Source organism: Danio rerio, chromosome 20 (genome assembly GCF_052040795.2).
Source record: "Danio rerio strain M-AB ecotype USA chromosome 20, GRCz13ab, whole genome shotgun sequence".
NCBI lineage: Eukaryota > Metazoa > Chordata > Actinopteri > Cypriniformes > Danionidae > Danio > Danio rerio.
In genome coordinates, this window is record NC_141040.1 from 48,692,069 (window position 1) to 48,714,444 (window position 22,376).

The window sequence follows — 22,376 nt, forward strand, 5'->3', positions numbered from 1 at the left end:
TATGTCATTGACACTTTTGGCACTTTTTTGGAGTATTTTCATAAGTTTTGTTTTTTCCTGTAAATGATTCAATAAATACCGTACCGTGACATTCATACCGAGGTATTACCGAACTGTGAAATTCTGATACCGTTACATCCCTACATATTAGTAAACAAGAAATGGGTCCAAAATAAAGAGAAACTAACATTTGCAAGACAAGCAATTTACAAACTAAAAATTCATAGAAACTCAAACAGATCCAAAAAAGGCCTAAACAAGGGCTGCATGCAAAACAGCATACTCCTGAAAAACAGTACACAGTGTTTCCTCTAGGATTTTTTCCAGCTGTGCATTTTTCCAGCTCTCAAATAAACGCTGCTGAAGTGCGATTTAGTGCGTTTTTGTAATAAGTATGTCTCCAAAATCTATTAGATTTGCTAGGAATATTTATGAATGTCTCCAATAGACCTACAGAGCGGCATTAATGTGTCCTGAAGTAAAGTGAAACGGCCATAAACTCCAGCAAGATAAAGTCATAATATGCAATATGCCCTGGACCTTTATCTATAAAGTATAATAATAACTGTGTTCCTCTTAACTGAAAGCTACGTCGTGTTTGCTAGCCTCACGGATCACGCACCTGTCAGTCAGTCAGCACGTAACCTTTAAGGGTTAAAAAATAGCGCACAGCACTACTACGGTTACAGAAAAGTTTGCGCTGTTATAATTCACTTACCTTTTCATACGTTTTGGTGCGATTATAACCCGCTATAAAAAAAAAACACAACTGAATATTTTGAATGTGATGCTGTAATGTGGCCATGGCAGGATGAATTTTGGTGTGGCGCCCCGCCACGAAAGAATGAATGTAAGGAATCCATGGTATATAATCAATGATGTAGCATACCTCTTATAACGATTACAATTTATTTAGTCATTATAATAGACTCTGGTGTAATGTCATTTATTCATTCATTTTCTTTTCGGCTTAGTCCCATCTGGGTTAGCCACAGTGGAATGAACCACCATATTATCCAGCACATGTTTTACGCAGCGGATGCCCTTCCAGCTGCAACCTATCACTGGGAAACACCCTTACACTCATTCACACATATACACTACAGACAATTTTAGCTTACCCAATTCACCTGTACCGCATGCCTTTGGACTGTGAGGGAAATCGGAGCACCCGGAGGGAACCCACGCGAACGCGGGGAGAACATGCAAACTCCACACAGAAACTGACCCAGCCGAGGCTCGAACCATCAACCTTCTTGCTGTGAGGCGACAGCACTACCCACTGTGCCACCTGTGTAATATCATTATAAAATGTTAGCGTTTGCTATTACTGAAAAATATTGACAACATCTTTCATTCCTGTGATCCAAAATCTTTGATGGTAATGTCAACAAAGGCTCATTCTGAAAACGTCTCCCTATATAAATTTCTGGGGATCGCGAATTATGTAGCCAGTATTGTTTAATCTTTAAAACGAATGCTATGGGGCAGTATGACGGCTGTTGCCAGTTTGTCCAGTGGCTTGCCGTGTACGTCAGCAGACTTGAGATGCAAAGAGCTGAGTTTACTACAATGACAGGGTTCGAGTCTGGCAAAGAATGGTTCCAGAAAGCGGATAAGGCAAAAACAGAAGCCAAAAAATAAAATAAACAAGCAAATAACAGGGTGAGAATGGGGTAAAATCTGAAAATGTCGTAAAAATCAGCCGAGAGCTTTTCTTTTTCTGGATTGCTTTTTAAAACTGTTGGTTGGGTTTAGGGAAGGGGGTGGGCGGGTAAATCAGTGCTTTTGAAAACACCATCGGTTGGGTTGAGGGAAGAAGGAGGGTGGGTCAGTCCATCGGTCAGTCACTCACACTTGTCAGCCTCTGGTGTTTTTACGTGAGAACAGCAGATACAAATGGCACTCGCAAGAGAAATTTGAGATCTAAAAAGCATACACAGCTGCCTCTGGTGGATACACAAAAACTGCAAAAAAACGTACCGCCCATGTATTTGGCGCTCTCCAGAAATGTATATAGGGGTACGTTTTCAGAATATATATTTTATATATGAAATATATAGTTGTGCTTTTGAAAAGCAATTGCTTCTTGTCAATTAGAGTGTTCTTAAATCACATTTTTGCTCTAACAACACTGCAATGTACTAAATATGGTTTTATTGGTAGCTTCAGCTTGCTTCCCTAAATTCATCCACATATCAAATTGATCAATAAAATCACTGCAAACTCCATGCAGCAGTTTTAAAAGCCGTGAGACTTGGGTTTGGCCATCATCTGCAGTCCTGCAAACCCTGATCTGGAGAAAACGCTTATTTGTGTGTGTGGTGGAGGTGGTGTCTGATTAATGTGTGGGAGCTGGACAGGAATGTGAGCCACATGACAGCAGGCTGGTGGGGGTCAGATAGGATGTCAGTTGAAAGCAGCCCACAGATACAAGAGACCAGAGCAGAGCAAGAAAAGTGAAAGTGCCATTACATCGCATTCATTCCTGACACCGGTGACCCCAGCAGGCACAGCTAGCAAGTCTGATGGCTTGTGCCAAGAATTTCACGTCGGAAAGGTGTCAAAATAATATGAGCTCATGGTCACTACAGTACTTATTTACAGCTTCAAATGATCATGTCATCATAATGCATATTATTATGGCCTGCTGAATGACTACAGGAAAAAAACACACAATATCCATTCTAAAGTCAAACAGAACTGGTATTTTAAAAATAGGGATGGGATGGTGACAATTCAAATATCTACATTCAATGCTTATTCGCATCACAGACTCACTTTGATTTGATTCTTGATTCGATTCAGTTAATATTAATTTAATATGCTGATAATATTTATAATAAAATTAACAAATAATATTAGTTTACAAATAATGAATTATTGAAGAAAAAGAGAATCTTTTATAGTCTTTTTATTTTTATTGGACGTGATCTATTTGCAGCTTTTGAGAATCAATATTAAATCAACAATATTTAAAAAATGTATGATTTTATTTTATTATATTTATTTACTTTAAAGGTTCTAATGACTCGACATGCCTGCACGTTTACAGTGTCTACATTTGTGGGTTTGGGGGTTTAGGGAAGTGGGTGGGCGGGTCAATCGGTGCGTTTGAAAACACTATTGGTTGGGTTTAGGGAAGGAAGAGGGTGGGTCAGTCAATCAGTCATTCAGTCGACAGCAGCCTCTGGTGCATTTACGCGAGAACAGCAGCCACAAATGGCACAAATGGCTACAGGAAAAAAAACCACAAAATCCATTCTAAAGTCAAAGAGAACTTTCATTTTAAAAATAGGCATGGGATGGTGACAATTCAGGTCTCTTCACTCAACTCTAATTTGCAGACTCACTTCGATTTGATTCAGTAAATGTTTATTTAATATGTTATTAATATTTATAATACAATTAACAAATAATATTAGTGTACAAATTACCAATTAATGAACAGGAGAAAAAGAGAAAATCTTTTATAATCTTTTTTTTTTTAATTGGACATGTTCTATTCACATTTTTTGAGAATCAATATCAAATCAATCACATTTGAATATTTATAATTTTATTCATTCATTCATTTTCTTGTCGGCTTAGTCCCATTATTAATCCGTGGTCGCCACAGTGGAATGAACCGCCAACATATCAAGCACATTTTTACGCAGCAGGTGCCCTTCCAGCCGCACCCCATCTCCGGGAAACATCCACACACACATTCACACACACACTCATACACTACGGACAATTTAGCCTACCCAATTCACCTGTACCGCATGTCTTTGAACTGTGGGGGAAACCGGAGCATCCGTTGGAAACCCACGTAAACGCAGGGAGAACATGCAACTGAGCCGAGGTTCGAACCAGCGACCCAGCAACCTTCTTGCTGTGAGCTGACAGCACTACCTACTGCGCTACTGCGTCGCCCTAATTTTATTTTATTATATTTATTTTTTGTCCAGTGCTAATAAACAAACATACCCACAAATGTAGCCACTGTAAGTATGCAGGCATGTCGAGTTATTTGAATGTTTTATTTTTCGTTAAAATACAGTACGTACCATACTTAAGGTATGGTAACCCGCAAATTCGTTCATACATTCATGTTTCTCCGTCTAAGTCCCTTATTTATCAGGGGTCACCACAGCGGAATGAACCGCCAATTTATCCAGCATATGTTTTACGCAGCAGATGCCCTTCCAGCCGCAACCCAGTACTGGGAAACATCCATGCACTTTCACACAAGCTCTCACACTACGGGCAATTGTCTTCATCCAATTCACCTATAGCGCATGTCTTTGGACTGTGAGGGAAAATGAAGCACCCGGAGGAAACCCACGCGAACACAGGGAGAACACTCAAACTCCACACAGAAATGACAACTGACTCAGCCCAGGCTTGAACATATTAGGTGACAGTGATAACCACTAAGCCACCGTGCCTCCCTAATCCCTAAATAATCGCCACTATTGAAATTCAGTCAAATGATCTTGTTTGTATTCTTTAAAAATATTTGCAAGCTCTACATAAACTATATAAACAAACTAAATATGTTTTTATATTTTTTTAAATGCCGAACAAAAAATAAAAAATGCAAAAAGAAAATAATAATTAATTAAAACAATTAAAATATATATTTAAATATTTAAAATATATATAAAGCCAACCACATAGTGTCTTCTTTATTTCTAGGGGGATGGGGTATGTTTGGGGTGGTTTCAGCCACGGTTTAACCTAGAGCCACCACTGCCCAACAGAATCATCCCAATCAATCTAAAATGATTCATTCTTTCCAAATAGAGATATTCCAGTCTTCTGGTGAAATTGTATTCATATCGCAATATATATCGCAAAAAAAAAAAATAAATATAGCAAAGTCAGATTCTTCCAATATCATGCAGCCCTACTGTACATCCACATATACTCTCTCTCTCTCTCTCTCTCTCTCTCTCTCTCTACATTTGTATTTGTATATTTATATATACATATATAAATAAATGTTTTGTATAGTGTTGTTTTTGTGTATGTGTGTGTATCAGATATACATTATAAATGTATAAAATATACACACATATTGATGCCAATACAAACTTTTATCTTATATTATATTAAATTATATATATATATATATATATATATATATATATATATATATATATATATATATATATATATATATATATATATATATATGTGTGTGTGTGTGTGTGAGTGTGAGTGTGTGTTTGTGTGTGTGAGTGTGTGTTATTAATCACAAATCACAAAATGATTAATAACTGATGCGTTCCCTTGCAAACTTGCATTTCAACAAGTGGCACACGACACATACGACATGCACGTTACAGTGCCATTAGACCAGAGCGAGTCTCAAAAAACCCAGTGACTCTGCCAACTGTGCCAAATTACCCTGCAAAGCCCCTTTCGGATTAACATCAAAGCTCATGTCTCGCCAGAACAAGAGTGCATCTGAGACAAACAACGGCATCTGCATATAATATAGCCAAAATCATACTACAACATGTTAAGGAAACCAAGAAGATACATTTCTGTTCTGACAGTTGAAGTGGAAAATCATCATGAGAAGAGTGTTTGAGTTGGCACATATGCCACATATTCTATCTGCAGGGCACAGACACGTTAAACCCCTGACTAGACAGTGAGCGGGAACATCAACTCAGCAATTGGCGTTTCGTTAGAGATTTATTTTGACTCCTTTAGGCACATAATATGCAGTGTAAGTTGAAGACTGTGAATACATAATGTAATTAGAACGACGGAATGTTCCCGCTTTTACCGCTACAATGTATCAAAACAACGTTCCAATTGTCCGGTCGCTCTAGAACGCTCGTCGTTTAGAAATTCGAACTTATTAGCGTCTTACCGTCTCCTGGAGATATTGTTTCAACCTCAACACCCATTCTGTTCGCGCGGGTAGATCCTACTGTAGTGAGACAGACAGAGAGAAAGAGAAGGCGAGAGGGAGAGAGACTGAGGCAGCAGCTCTCCGCCCACTGTCACACCAAATCTAACTGCATGCGCCCTCAGCTACTTTGAAACAGTGAATTTTCCAAAATAAAAAGTTGAATGTTTCTAAGGTCAAATTTTACTGGGCTTCCTTCATTGATCTAATAGACTGAAAAAAGGCCTGGCCATTACCTCTCATAAGTACTGCATTCCTAATAAAACAAAAAAGGTTAATTTTAAAATTCTTCATAATAGCCTATATATCCAGTGAATGGCTTGGGCAAAGTATATGGAGGTTTATATTTCATGCTCATTTTGTAAAACTGAAGACAAAACCCTGATTCGCATATTTTTTTTCAGTGTGAAAACCCCAAAAGCTTTTGCCATAGCTTATATCTTCACTGTAAAAAATTGACCTTAAATTGACAGTAAATTACTGGCTAATAATTGCATTACTTTCACAGTATAATTACATATGTAAATTCACAGCAAATTTCTGTTTGGTAGTTCACAGTAATTTACTGTGATTTTGTTACATTACTGTGAAATTACATCCATATAGTGTAACTTCACAGAGTAGATGTAAAGTCTATCACTGTGATTTCACAGTTTTATCCAGTAGAATTAACTGTATTTTACCGTGAAGCAGGCTTTTCTCAGCTAGTTATTCTGACATTTACCCTGACTTTTAAATAATTTGGGGTGTTTAACAGTGTTTGGTTTTATAAATCAATTACTTTTGTTCCAGTTTAATATATTTTTGGCTGAGCACAAAGTTATGTTCGTTTATTCTTTTTTTTCCATATTTCCATGTTAGTCTTCTAAAATTAAATAAAGGAGCAGTGCACCAAAAAAATAAAAACTTATGACATTCATGTCGCTTAAAAACGGGATGATTCTTTGGAATGATTTCTTTTACGTTTTTTCTTTTTTTTTTAAGATCCAACCAAATTGTTTTTGGGGCTGCAATAACATTGTGTTATTTTTTTATATCAAACAAGTGCCAATACTGCCATAAAAGTTCATTTGTATTCATGTCTATGTTGAATGAAATAAAATAAAGTTTGAATTAACATGCAAATGATATAGCCTTTTCTACATTAATTTGCTGTAATCATGCTACCTGCATTCATTTCACAATAAAATTATAAATACAACACAATACTTTGAAATCTTACAGTTAAATCCTGTAAAGTGATACTGATGTAATTTACTGTGAAAAATTACAGTAATACGTTGTGAAAATATGGAATTGTTTACTGAGTTCATATAGGCAATTACATTGTTTCTTCCAGCCCCTTTCAAGCACAATATATCATTTGTTACTATAAAGGTAAAACCGATATATCATATACCAGATAACTACATAAATAACTTTTTTATTTTATATGGAAAATATTTTATTCACAAGCAAAAATGAATAAATTTTTGCTACTGCCTCGCTCATTTTGGCTAGATCTAGCCAGAAATTGTAACCAGCAACAAAACAGGAAGCAGATTTTACAATGTAGCCAGGAAATATCATTGTGCTCACAATTTGTTTAAAATGAGGTGTCAAATAATGTTCGAACAATTAGCTAAAGTATAATATAGCCTAAGCAAGTTATAGTTTAATTAGTGTTCTGGAAACTTCACAAAATTGTTGTAATAGTAAAATGATACCTTCAGTAAAAAAAAAAAAAAAAAAAAAAAAAACATAATCATAAATGCAGCACTGTTCAAATGAGTTGAGTTGCAGAAGTGAATCAGACTCTTTGCTGAATGGATGGAGCTTGAACTACATTTCCCAGCATGCCCGCATCATTCTTTTTCCGTTTGTCCGTGACTTCAAATGTCTCCGTGGGGAAACGCGAAGACAGCTCTGGACAACATGAAGTTTTGTGTTGGAGTTGCTATGGGTTCCACATTATGCTATGGGTTCCATGGTATGTTTGTAATATTACATTTATAAAAATGCAGACGTGCTAATTATGTGATAATTTAACTTTTATTTTCAGGACTCTTCTAGAACTAGTTTAGCCCGCTACACAGGTTAGCATGTGGTATTTCTATGACACGTGAAAATAGTTTTCCTACCGTAACGTTACCTTTACTACTTACTACTAAGTAGTTTACTACTACGTTAATACTTTGTTTTATTTTAGTCAAAGTATTGTGGTTATTATGGTTGCTTCTGTAACCTTTAAATGCAAAAATCTTTTATTAATAAGTAATTTTAGGCGAGAGAATATTATGTGGCTTAAATTTAAAATGTTAAAGCGACTTTTATGTGACTCTTGCAGTACATTTACTCTCTTTTTTTGTGTCATTCATTTACTTTTAACACTAAAGTCACATTTTAATAAGCTTCTCCTTCTGAAGGCTTTTAGAAAATATTAATCGTTTTTTAAAATTACATTTAATTAATTTGGGGGTGACAATATGTCTCAGTGGTTACCACTGTCACCTCACAGCAAGAAGGTCGCCGGTTTGAGTCCTGACTGGGTCAGTTGGCGTTTCTGTGTGGAGTTTGCATGTTCTTCCCGTGTTGACGTGGATTTCCTTCGGATGCTTCGGTTTCTCCCACAGTCCAAAGAAATGCGCTATAGGTAAATTAAATAAGCTAAACTGGACATAGTGTATGAGTGTGAATGAATTTGTATGGGTGTTTCCCAGTTGCAGCTAAAAGGGCATCCTCTGTGTAAAACATATGCTGGATAAATTGGTGGTTCATTCCACTGTGCGACGCCTGATGAATAAAGGGACTAAGCTGAAGGAAACTGAATGAATAAAAATTGAATATAAATAATATGTTATATTTGTGTGTATATTAGCCAATGGAAAATTAATGAACGAGTTTTACGTACACTCATGGCAGTTCTGGTTAATTACACAGTAAAATTAATTGCTAATACATGCATTAACTAATAAGATTATGATAGTAGCAATTTTGTAAAAGACTACTTTTTTTTAAATATCACCATGCATTTTCCTTTTTTTAAAAAGTGTTCTCAAATTAAACTACAAAATAGATTGCAATACATATAAGTTTCTGCTGTGATATTTTAGATATCAGAAAAAAATAAAATGTCAAAACATGAGTGAAATAATGCTGCTTGTTCATTCAGCATTAAAGATTTCTGTACAAAAAATAATAGTAATAATTCTGATCTATGTTACAGTATATATAAAAAATAAGGGTGAATGCAGTATTTTATTCATTCATTAATTTTCCTTCAGCTTAGTCCCTTTATTCATCTGGGGTTGCCACAGCGGAATGAACTGTCAACTTATCCAGCATAGCGAATGGCCTAACAGCTGCAACACAGTAGTGGGTAACACCAACAGCGCATGCCTTTGGACTGTGGAGGAAACCAGAGCACTTAGTTGGAGGAAACCCACGCCAACACGAGGAGAACATGCAAACTCCATACAGAAATGCCAACTGGCCCCGCCAGGACTCGAACCAGTGACCTTTTTGCTGTAAGGTGAATTGAATAAATCAGCCATAGTGTGTGTGTGTGTGTGTGTGTGTGTGTGTGTGTGTGTGTGTGTGTGTGTGTGTGTGTGAGAATGAGTGTTTCCCATTGTTGTATTGTTGCTGGAAGGGCATCCGCTGCGTAAAACATATGCTGGATAAATTGGCGGTTCATTCTGCTGTGGCGATCCCTCATTAATAAAGGGACTAAACCGAAAAGTGAATGAATGAATGAATAAAACATCTTGCTGGAAAACTGATAAAAAAAATCTTGTGGTTTGATTAAAGTATTGTGCCAAAATATGCACATTTTATATGAAAATTAATTAATATGTAATTCATAGTCCATATTAACCCATTATATATTTTTTTCTTTTAATGTCATCAAATGTTTCATATTCTAAATATTTATAATTTTTGGCTAAATATTATTACACAGAATAATTTTTTGTTGGAGTAATCTGTAAAGCATTGTCAAAAAATACAAACAAAGAGTCTTCAGTCACTTAATCCTTCAGAAATCACTCTTATATTAATAAGAATTATTATTATTATTACTATTATTATTATTATTTATAGTAATAGTATTAAATAATAATAATAATAATAATAATAATAATAACTTTATTTGTATAGCACTTTTCCAACATACATGCAACTCAAAGTGCCTCACAAACAACAACAAAAGCATTAAAATAGACCACAAAAACTTATCACATATACTGAAATAAAAACATTCATGTACACAAAATGTAAGTATATATCCACATTATCACACACACAATAGTCCTTACATATGCAGGCACACACCATACATTACATACATAAACCTACAACAACATAGATAAAATGCGTACACCTAACAAACTTGTTTAATCATACGCAATTTTAAAAAGATGTGTCTTAACACGCTTTTTAAAAACATGAATACTTGGTGATTCTTTCACTTCAAGGGGGAGACAGTTCCAAATTTTTGGAGCATAATGGCTAAAAGAAGTGCCGCCAGATCGCATCAGATTTACAGGATAAAATTCTAAAAGTCCAGCACTAGAAGAGCGTAGTAAACGGTTTGGATTATATTTTGTTAAACAGTCGGAAATGTAGGAAGGTGTCATATTGTGTAGTGCTTTAAAAACTAATAAAAGAATCTTAAAATCTATCCTTTGGTGCACAGGCAACCAGTGTAATTCTATTAATACTGGTGTGATGTGCTCTCGTTTCTTCAATTTCATTAAAACTCTGGCTGCTGCATTTTGTATCAATTGCAACTTCATTGTAGAACCCTTAGGTAGACCAGTATAGATAGCATTGCAATAATATTAAAAGCAATAATAACTTGAGTGATCATTTCTTTTTAAACTACATACAATAAGAACAATTTTTAAAAATTGTAATAATTTTTTTGCATTTTAACAAATTATTTTGATTTATCTATTATCTATCTATTATATACAGTGCTCAGCATATGCAAGTCCCTCACAAATATAATATTAATATTGAGCTATACAATATTATATTTGTGCATATACATTACATTAGTCAGTACTGAAGCCAAATCTGGAGCTCATCTAACAAAATTTACGATAACGGTCCAAAAACTAGAAGGCAAATTTATATGTTATAGAAAAATATTAAATACGAAAAAAAAGGAAAAATCAAGAGAAGCAAAATTTTTTTTTTAATTTAGTTGAAATTTTGAAGGTTGTAATATTTTGCTTGATTTAAATTGTATGAATTTTCAATTTCTAAATATGTTTGGTGACTAAAATATAATTGTAATAAATATATCTGTTTAATAAATGCACAGAAATACATAGCTTATTTTCACTGAGAAAAGGATACAAATATTCATTTTCAAAATGGGGTGTACTCTATTATGCTGAGCACTGTATGAATCATTATATATGAATAAAATCTCCATCTCTGACCCATATGTTTTGCATACATTTTGTGCATTTCAGGACTGAAAAGGGCTGAAACAAAGTCAAAAGATGTAGCGTCCAAACCCCAGAGGGTTTTATGACGTCGAGGGTCGTGTCAGCCTAATCTGGTCATCCTCGAGTGGAGCCTCACTCTGGCCGATAGGATTAGAGAGTGAGGGAAGAGGCTTTACCTATTCTTGGAGTGTGTGATGGCAGTCTTCTCCTACTGAAGACAGAGTTACATCTACCTCTCAAATCTGTCTTGAAAAGCCTTTTGCTGTATGACCAAGAACACTGTGTTTCTTTCCATTGGTGAAACCGACCCAAGCATGGAGCTAGGAAAAGCCAAGCTTCTGAGAACCGGGTTAAACACTCTGCACCAAGCCATTCACCCGGTGCATGGAATAGCCTGGACGGACGGTAAACAGGTTTGTCTCACATCATTGTTTTCAGTCGAAGGTGAGCCCAAATTTGGTGACACCAATGTCATTGGACAGTTTGAACATGTTTTGGGACTTTTTTGGGGACCGCTGTGCTGCTCCGGGTCTCCAGCGCTGCTTGCAGTTCAGCATAAAAAGCATGTCACAGTTTGGCAACTTCAGCTGAGTGCTTTGGAGCAGAATAAACTCTTGTGCACACAGACCTGTGAAATGAGCGAGCCGTTTCCGCTGCTGTCCCAAGGATGTGTCTGGCATCCCAAAATGGACGTCTTAGCCATTTTAACCAAGCGGGATGCCTCTGTATTGTTTTCAGTGCGGGTTGATAATCGTCGCGTGAAGGCTGATATCAAGGGCAGCGGTCTGATTCATTGTGCCTGCTGGACTAAAGACGGGACCCGCCTGGTGGTTGCCATCGGTAGTGCACTGCACTCATATACTTGGAATGACATCCAGAAAAGCTTGGTGCCATGCTCGTTCTGTCCTATCTTTGATGTAGGTGGGTATATCTGTGCCATCGAGTCCACCGATGAAGCCCAAGTGGCTGTAGCGACCGAACTTCCGCTTGACAAAATTTGCGGGCTCAATGCAGGCATGGCGTTTGACCTCCCAAACGAGTCGGAGGGTTTGTGTCGCCCTTCTGCCGCTTTGACCGTCGATACGGACTACTATTTGGACAGACGGAGGTCATGTGATTCTGAGCGCTCAGGACATGCCTCATCCGGACCCATAGATTTAACAAACCTTCTTGCCAAACACCGAAAATCGGATCCAAGCCCACTCATTCACTTGAGGAAACGGGATAACTTGACTGATACAGGTCAGGACTCGTCGCATTTGATTCTGGTGACCTATGAACGCAAGGTCACCACTACGAGGAAGGTCAGCATCCCTGGGATCCTGGTCCCTGATATTATCGCCTTCGATCCCAATGGGCACACGGTGGCCGTGGCGTCAAACACATGCAACATGATTCTAGTTTACTGCATCACGGATTCATCAATGCCCAACGTGCAACAGATCCAGCTCCAAAAGAACGAGCGCCCCAAAGGGGTGTGCTTTTTCACCAACAAGATGTTGCTCTTTATGATTGGCCGGCAGAAGTCCAATGATCCTGCTTTCCTCCCCTCCTCCAACACGGACAAGTACATCTTGAGGCTAACAGCCAAGGAGCTGGTATTCGACGAGGAAAGCACCACCAAGTCAGAGTCGCCTAGTCAACATCATGGGATTAGACGTCATTCGGAGAACTTCACTAAAGAGGACCGTCTGTCAATTAAGGATCTAATTCTTCCCGGAGGATCTGTAATTGTTTCACCGTCCAGTCGGAGGAAACTTATCGAGGAGGTGCGCAGCTCAGATCTGAGTCCTGTGGCGAGCTCTGCTGATTTCTCTGATAGAGCGTCCAGTGCTTCTTCTGTTACTTTAGAAAACTACGACATGGATCACATCACTCGCATGGCTTCGCTCGCTGTAGCCGGTCAGGCCAGTCGAGACTCAAGTCGACCCTGTTCACCCAGGTACGAGACCTCTGAGAAATTATATTCGGATGCCACGCCACCAAAAAACAGCAAAGAGAAGAACCTGGAGCAGCTGACACAGAACATGGAGAGGATTTTCACCCGGTTTGCTGAAGTTCAACAGTGCCTCTCAGAAATCAGAGAGTTCACCCAGAATGGCAAGAAGATCGCTTGCAGTTATCCATCAGCTTATGAACCACAATATGTACACATTACATGTCAGGTAAGAAATGGTCTGTTGTTTATTTATTTATTTTTTTACATGCAGTGATTTCTAAACTTGGTCAGGGATGATCTTCAATAAAAAATGGATGATTTATTGTTAGATTAATTAGTAAGATTTTTAGATTAATTGTAAGATTTTTTTCTCTCAAATCACTGCATTGTAAAGACATCCATAATGTTCAAGACACTTAATATGTAACTCTCAAAAGCTCCAAAATCTTCTGTAAATATATTTAGCAAAAATCTTATGTAACCTCATTATTAATTATCAACTTTTTTATGGTATTTAATGCAAACCTCAAATAAAACTGACAATTACCAGCATGGACCATGCCACACATTGAGCTAGACTTTATTGTAGGGATGAAAGTGATGGTAAGGAAACAGTGGTATAAAGGGGAATAGAAGTAAGAGGAAAAACAGTGAACAGGTAGGTAGGTTGATCGGGTGTCCTACGATGATGCCCAGAGACTCAGAGTGGGGGTACTGTCTCTGTAATATTTTGGTAGAGTGATTGGATCCCCCAATTCAAACTAGGAGTGAAAAGAGGGTTATAGGCAGATCTAGATTGGCTAATCGGGAGAATTCCCGGTGGGCCGGTCTGTTTTTTTTGGCCGCGAGGGGCAGTGTCCCTAGCTGCTTGTGCTCTCAGCAGTCGCACTTTTTTATTTATTTGTTTATTTGACCATAGCATCTCTCTTTTTGTTCATTATTTTGCCACAGCTCCATTCTTTTCATTTATTTTCTCGCAGCCCCGTGAGCAAAATGCTGCCTGCAGGTTAATGATGAAACCCCAAACAGCTGCACCTTAGTGAATATAAGAATTTGAATAATTATTATTAATGAGTTTTACACACTTCTCAATGAAAATCAGATCATTCACTACATTAATAAATCTGCCATAACTTGATCAGAAATCTAAAAAAGGGAGAAAAAGATTAAGCCATCAATAGAAAGTAATACTGTGGTTAAAAGTATTACTTTTTTTATATTCTAAACACTAGCTTAACAGCGCCATTGTGGTCTAGTGGTCAGCACGTTAACGTAACAGAGACCGGAGTTTGAATCTCACCGGAGTAATTTTTTTAAATTTATAATGTTAAGACATATAATACTGTGTGGGTAACTTATGTAGGTGTACATATTTTATTTGTATTTTTTGTGTGACCACCGTTACAGAGGACTGGATATCTCTAAAGAATTTTGCACAGAATATACATTCAGATATTGTATATAGTGTTGGAGATTTAGCTACCCTTTAATGTTTTCATATTTCTGAAAAACATTTGAAGTTCCAAAGCAGCTGTGTCCTTGAAAAAGACGTGATAGTGTCATTAGAAACTGAATTGGAAATGATGTTATTTTAACATTGTCAGCCGTGAACTGAGGTGGGCCGGTCTACGGCTTTAAACTCCAGGGCTGAAAAGGAGTCCCACTCCGGCCCTGGTTATAGGATTGTTAATAGGAAGCGAGGAAATAGAAGCAGGGAGAATGAGAAGAACAGTGCTAGAAGGCTAGTCTGCCTTGAATAAGTTTTTAGGCAGTAGGTGATTGGTTAAGGCGTGGTCCCGCATCCGAACTTTTGTTAACAGGTTAATTCCATTTCATAAATACACACACTCAAAATTCTTCTTATAAATAAAAAGTCTTCTAATAGTTTTATTTCTAACAATATACATTGCAAAAATATGAATTATATAGGTGGCGTGGTGGCACAGTGGTTAGCACTGTCGCCTCACAGCAGGAAGGTCATTGGTTTGAGCCACGACTGGCTCAGTTGGTGTTCCTGTGTGGAGTTTGCGTGTTCTCCCTGTGTTCACATAGGTTTCCTCCGGGTGCTCTGGTTTCCTCCACAGTACAGAGACATGCGCTATAGTAATATAATAAGCTAAATTTGCCTTAGTGTATGTGTGTGAATGAGAGAGTGTATGGGTGTTTCTCAGTACTTGGTTTCAGCTGGAAGTGCATCCGTTGTGTAAAACATATGCTGGATAAGTTGGTGGTTCATTCCGCTGTGGTGACCTCTGATGAATAAAGGGACTAAGCTGAAGGAAAATGAATAAATGAATATTGAACATGAATAATACTATGTATTTGTATGTTGGTGTGTGTAAATATTACAAGTAGATCTAACAGTTTGTTTATAATATGAATTTGACAATATAAGAGTAAAGACGCTTGAGTTTCTTCAGAAGATCCAGAAGTGTAGTGCAGATCAACAACTGAGCTCAACAGGTTCATAATCCTCCACCTTTCAGGCACATTTTTAGTCATCTTCACTTTGTATTTTACACGACTTTCATTCAAATGTTACATATGACGAAATGAATGATTAATCATTAAACGATTCACTCCTGGAGCTAAATCCTAATCCAAACAAAGCCCATTGTTTTCTTAGTCAGACCATCAGGCTATTTAGCATTGAGAAGCATCACGCCAACTCATAATTACTCTCGCCGTTGTCAGTACAACCCTTTGTCAGCAGATGTCAGATTGAAGTGACCCTATTGACTTTGGCATAACTAGTATTAGACTTAATCCGTGACCACATGTCCAAGTTGGCTATGAATGGTGTTCATTGACTGCACTTCATATTTTTCTTTTCCTCCAGAAACAGCTGTCTGAAAATGTGTATACGGATGAGAGAAGGCCATTGCTGCTGTGTGGAGGTCGGATTTGCCTCCGGGTGGTGCAGGAACTCTTCGGCCTGACAGTTGTGGAGATGATGCATGGTACGTCTAGGAGAATGCCTCTAAATATCGATAAGATGCTAATCCTACCACCTTGATCAATGCATACACTCAAAATACACTTATTTAAAATTTAAAAACAACAAATATCTATCTATCTATCTATCTATCTATCTCTCTGTCCGTCCGTCCGTCTGTCCATTATAAATAGTTGGACTATCTATCTATCTGTCTGTCTATCTGTCTGTCCATCCGCCCGGCCGTCCGGCCGTCCATCCGTCCATCCATCCATTATAAATAGTTGATCTATCTATCTATCTATCTATCTATCTATCTATCTATCTATCTATCTATCTATCTATCTATCTATCTATCTATCTATCTATCTATCTATCTGTCTGTCTGTCTGTCTGTCTGTCTGTCTGTCTGTCTGTCTGTCTGTCTGTCCGTCCGTTCGTCCATTCATTATAAATAGTTGGACTATCTATCTATCTATCTATCTATCTATCTATCTATCTATCTGTCTGTCTGTCTGTCAGTCCGTCCGTCCGTCCATCCATTATAAATAGTTGGACTATCTATCTATCTATCTATCTATCTATCTATCTATCTATCTATCTATCTATCTATCTATCTATCTATCTATCTATCTATCTATCTATCTATCTATCTATCTATCTATCTATCTATCTATCTATCTATCTATCTATCTATCATAAATAGTTGGACTAATATCCATCCATCCATCCATCCATTTGATATACTGACTTTTTAAATAACAATTTGCATAAGAGTTGCGAGTTTGCATACTGAAATAATAGAGTAATAATAAAGTTTCTCTCCATTGATGTTTCAGTCAGATTCGCTCTTTAACAATGAGTGGATGGGATCTGTCCATGAATCTTGTTTTCCTTTGTTGAACACAGATTGTTCGGTCTGCTTTGGCTTCGTTTAATTGTCAATGACTAAAATAGGAAGCGATTAGGTGCTACAATCGGATTTGAGGGTTTACGTTTGAATCAGCTTACAGCCTTTTGTGCTGTGCATCACTACAGCTCATATACAGTATAGCTGAACCACTTATGCTAAGACATTTGGATATAATAGAGACCGTTATGCTTTACAGAATATTGCCTTCATGTGTAATGTCACTGTTTGTAATTGTAAAAGGTCTGAAATTTTTAAAGATTTTCAGGATAAGTGGATAAAGGATAAAGTTCAGGATAAATGGTTTTATGGAATAACAAGACTCCTCACTCCAGCTTAATGACCAGGTCCACTATGTAATGGACGATCGCCTACACCTCTCCCTACCCCAAACCCAACTGTTACAATCTCCACTATGTATTATACCTGGTCCAGTATGTGAATGTGATTTAAAAACTGCAGCAAGAACATCTTTGGAATAACTGACCATACGTTTTACAATAATCTAATAATATAATGTTGTTAGAGGTGTAACAGAAGGCTGGTTTTGTGGTCTATGGTCACAAATAATAGCACTTTAAGTACTTTTTGTCTTTTCACAGGTCCCATGTGGATCACTTTGGTGGCCGATGCAGATGGTTTTGTTCCACTCACGTTTAAACACAAAGACGAACTCACAATCAGAAGCGCAAGACGGAAATCACCTGCAAGACCCCCGAGTGGAGCAGATGACTTTCCTCCTGAGAGCCCAAAATCCCCAAGTATGGAGAAATGACACCCATATTACCTCAAAAGGACTTTAAAAGGATATATTTTTATAATATTCATCTTTTATTATTTGAATATGTGTGTGGCTGTCGCAGGAATATTCCAATAAAGGACAAATTCGCCACTTTGGTATTTAATGAGCGTTGGTAGATTTGCATAATGTGACAGTTATCGAGGGCAGAACTTTTTTTTTTTTTTCAGAATACTTGAGTGCCTGCTTGATTATTTTTGCTTAAATAGATTATATTTTTGTCTCGTACAACAAAATTGAACGTATATTGTAATGCGGTTATTAAAGACACTTCATAGTTATTATATTCTTTTATGTTTCATCATTGAACTGACTCGTGAGCTGCAAATAATCACAATCTGTTTTCGTAGTAGCATAGTCACATTAAAGGAACCACACAATACCACATTCACACCTCTTAGCATCAGGGATGGATGGATAGATGGATGGATGGATGGATGGACGGACAGTTAGATGGGCAGACAAACGGATGGATGGATAGATAGATGGATGGATGGATGGATCGATATTAGTTCATCTATTTATCATGATAGATAGATAGATAGATAGATAGATAGATAGATAGATAGATAGATAGATGGATGGATGGATGGATGGATGGATGGATGGATGGATGGATGGATGGATGGATGGATGGATGGATGGATGGATGGATGGATGGATGGATGGATGGATGGATATTAGTTCATCTATTTATCATCATAGATAGATAGATGGATGGATGGATGGATGGATGGATGGATGGATATTAGTTCATCAATTTATCATGATAGATAGATGGATGGATGGATGGATGGATGGATGGATGGATGGATGGATGGATGGATGGATGGATGGATGGATATTAGTTCATCTTTTTATCATAGATGGATGGATAGATATTAGTTTATCTATTGATCATAAATAGATATATGGATGGATGGATGGATGGATAGATAGATATTAGTTCATCTATTTATCATAGATGGATGGATGGATGGATATAAGTTCATCTATTTATCATAGATGGATGGATGGATGGATGGATATAAGTTCATCTATCATAGATGGATGGATGGATACTAGTTCATCTATTTATCATAGATAGATATATAAATGGATGGATGGATGGATGGATATAAGTTCATCTATTTATCATGATAGATAGATAGATAGATAGATAGATAGATAGATAGATAGATAGATAGATAGATAGATAGATAGATAGATAGATAGATAGATAGATAGATAGATAGATAGATAGATGGATGGATGGATGGATGGATGGATGGATGGATGGATGGATGGAAGGATGGATATTAGTTCATCTTTTTATCATAGATGGATGGATGGATGGATATTAGTTTATCTATTTATCATAGATGGATGGATGGATGGATGGATGGATAGATAGATAGATTAGTTCATCTATTTATCAAAGATGGATGAATGGATGGATATTAGTTCATCTATTTATCATAGATAGATAGATAGATAGATAGATAGATAGATAGATAGATAGATAGATAGATAGATAGATAGATAGATAGATAGATAGATAGATAGATAGATAGATAGATAGATAGATAAATAGATAGACAGATGGATGGATGGATGGATGGATGGATGGATGGATGGATGGATGGATATTAGTTCATCTATCATAGATGGATGGATGGATGGATGGATACTAGTTCATCTATTTATCATAGATAGATATATGAATGGATGGATGGATGGATGGATAGATAGATAGATAGATAGATAGATAGATAGATAGATAGATAGATAGATAGATAGATAGATAGATAGATAGATAGATAGATAGATAGATAGATAGATAAAATTCATCCAGTAAATACATTCAATACATTTATTATAATATGCATCATTGAAATATGCTGAAGCTGTACAGTACGTGAACCAGCACAAGTTTTATTAATGCATGAATTCAGTGAGTCATTCGATAATAATTATAATCACTAATACAATTTAAGCAATATACTATCAGTATATTTTCCCTGAGGAAATCCTGATATATGATATATATGTATGTATAGTCCATCCGTGTGTATAAATTAGCGTAAAACTGAATATGTGGCTATTAATGTTCATGTGAAAATACAGAAACGGACTGGATACAGAAGCAAACGGAGATGTTTACAGTAAAACATGATATATGTCACACAGTGTAATATACACTAACAGCTCATCCCAGCGCGAGGCTGGAATATCAGGATCTGCTGTTTGAAGAAGTCACACGCTGCTTAGATCAGCTCGCAGAGTTTTACATGTGATGCTCTGCTTTCTGAAAAATAAAGCAAATGTATTGACATTTTAATTTATACACAATATGTATATTGTTTCTTCTAATTTAGGGTTGGTAGAATAGGTTAGGTAATTGTTAAGCATTTTTAAAAAATACTTGATATTTGTTAAAAATATTTCACAATCTAATAATATAATGTTGCTAGAAATGTTTTCAACACTGATAATAATAACAAAAGCACAATTTTTCACAATTATACATATATACTCACGGCCACATTATTAGGTACACCTGTCCAACTGCTAATTAACGCAAATTCTAATCAGCCAATCACAAGGCAGCAACTCAATGCATTTAGGCATGTAGACATGGTCAAGACGATCTGCTGCAGTTCAAACCGAGCATCAAAATGGGGAAGAAAGGTGATTTAAGTGAATTTGAACGTGGCATGGTTGTTGGTGCCAGACGGACTGGTCTGAGTATTTCAGAAACTGCTGATCTACTGGGATTTTTATGCACAACTATCTCTAGGGTTTACAGAGAATAATCTGAAAAAAAGAAAATATCCAGAGAGCGGCAGTTCTGTGGGCACAAATGCGTCTATGCCAGAGGTAAGAGGAGAATGGCCAGACTGGTTCCAGCAGATAGAAAGGCAACAGTAACTCAAATAACTACTCAATACAATTACTCTGACATGTCGAACCTTGAGGCAGATGGGCTACAGCAGCAGAAGACAGGAAAAAACAGGAAACTGAGGCTATAATTTGCACAGGCTCATCAAAATTAGATAACAGAAGATTGGGGAAAAACGTTGCCTGGTGTGATGAGTCTCCATTTCTGCTGCGACATTCCATCCCTTTATGACCACAGTGTTCCCATCTTCTGATGGCTACTTCCAGCAGGATAATGCATCATGTCATAAAGCATGGATCATCTCAGTCTGATTTATTGAACATGACAATGAGTTCACTGTACTCAAATGACCTGCACAGTCACCATATCTCAATCCAGTAGAGCACCTTTGGGATGTGGTGGAATAGGAGATTCACATCATGCATGTGTGCCCGACAAACCTGCAGCAACTGTGTGATGCTATCATGTCAATATGGACCAAAATCTCTGAGGAATGTTTCCAGTGCCTTGTTTGCTGAATCAATGCCACGAAGGATTAAGGCAGTTCTGAAGGCAAAATTGGGTCCAACTCAGTAATAGTAAGGTGTACCTAATAAAGTGGCCAGTGAGTGTGTTTTTATATATATACACACACACACACACACACACACACACACACACACACACATAATATATATATAAATATATATATATATATATATATATATATATATATATATATATATATATATATATATATAATATATATATATATAAATATATATATATATATATATATATATATATATATATAAATATATATATATATATATATATATATATATATATATATATATATATATATATATATATATATATATATATATATATATACACACACAGACACACACACACACATATATGTGTACTGTAAAACATAAAAGCTGGAATGAGAAATTCTCATTACCTGAGTTCCTCTAGAGCAACTTTGTTTCGTAACCGGACATCTTCGCTTATAGGATAAACCACGAGGATCATGAGGCCGGTGGTGATGCAGGCCACCGGGGCAGCGCCAATGAGCAGCTTCAGTGTGTAAACCACTGGAAGAGGCTGTCGACACGCTCCAGTGTCATAACCTGCAAACCTACAACAACAATAACAACACTGTGAACCCCGAAAACATGAGGTCAACTGCAGACTGTGTTTACATGCATGTTCTCAATGGGACAGTTCACCCAAAAATCTAAATTCACTCACTTTTCTCTTGTTCAGAACTTGATTGAGTTTCTTTATTCAGTTGAACTAAAAACAAGATATTTGGAAAAAAGCAGAAAACCTGTAACCATTGACTTCCATAGTAGGAAAAAGCAAATAATATGGAAGTCAATAGTAGAAGGTTTTCAGCCCTCTTCAAAATATCTGCTTTTATTTTCAACAGAAGAAAGGGTAAGGCTTTATTTTGATGGTGCCTATTACACATTTTGCTGACTAAAAGTTGCATTGCAACTACATGTCAATCACTTCTCATTTGAGAATTAGCAGACCGTCTGCTTAATATCTGCTGATACTACTCCTTCAACATTT

At 36.8% G+C, this 22,376-nt stretch overlaps 3 protein-coding genes across 4 annotated transcripts in view; 1 reads left to right on the forward strand and 2 right to left on the reverse strand.

The window, feature by feature from the left end:
* The window catches only part of fkbp1b (FKBP prolyl isomerase 1B), a 34,733-nt gene extending 28,735 nt beyond the window's left edge, over nt 1-5,998 (reverse strand). Inside the window, 1 exon segment of one of the 2 annotated variants that reach the window (NM_200812.2) lies at nt 5,873-5,998. In NM_200812.2, the coding sequence (NP_957106.1) occupies nt 5,873-5,909 (37 nt within the window). In that variant the 5' untranslated portion in view covers nt 5,910-5,998. 2 annotated transcript variants of the gene reach the window in all.
* Nucleotides 5,999-7,800: 1,802 nt separating this feature from the next.
* Nucleotides 7,801-18,221, forward strand: wdcp (WD repeat and coiled coil containing). Its single transcript, NM_001013534.2, is given in 4 exon segments — nt 7,801-7,880; nt 11,374-13,514; nt 16,128-16,248; nt 17,736-18,221. Coding segments are annotated over 3 exon segments (2,193 nt in total). The 5' UTR covers nt 7,801-7,880; nt 11,374-11,615; the 3' UTR covers nt 17,909-18,221.
* Nucleotides 18,222-19,821: 1,600 nt separating this feature from the next.
* Nucleotides 19,822-22,376, reverse strand: part of mfsd2b (MFSD2 lysolipid transporter B, sphingolipid) — a 48,294-nt gene continuing 45,739 nt past the window's right edge. Inside the window, 2 exon segments of the mRNA NM_001365964.1 lie at nt 19,822-20,219; nt 21,760-21,936. Coding sequence (NP_001352893.1) covers nt 20,168-20,219; nt 21,760-21,936 — 229 coding nt within the window. The 3' untranslated portion in view covers nt 19,822-20,167.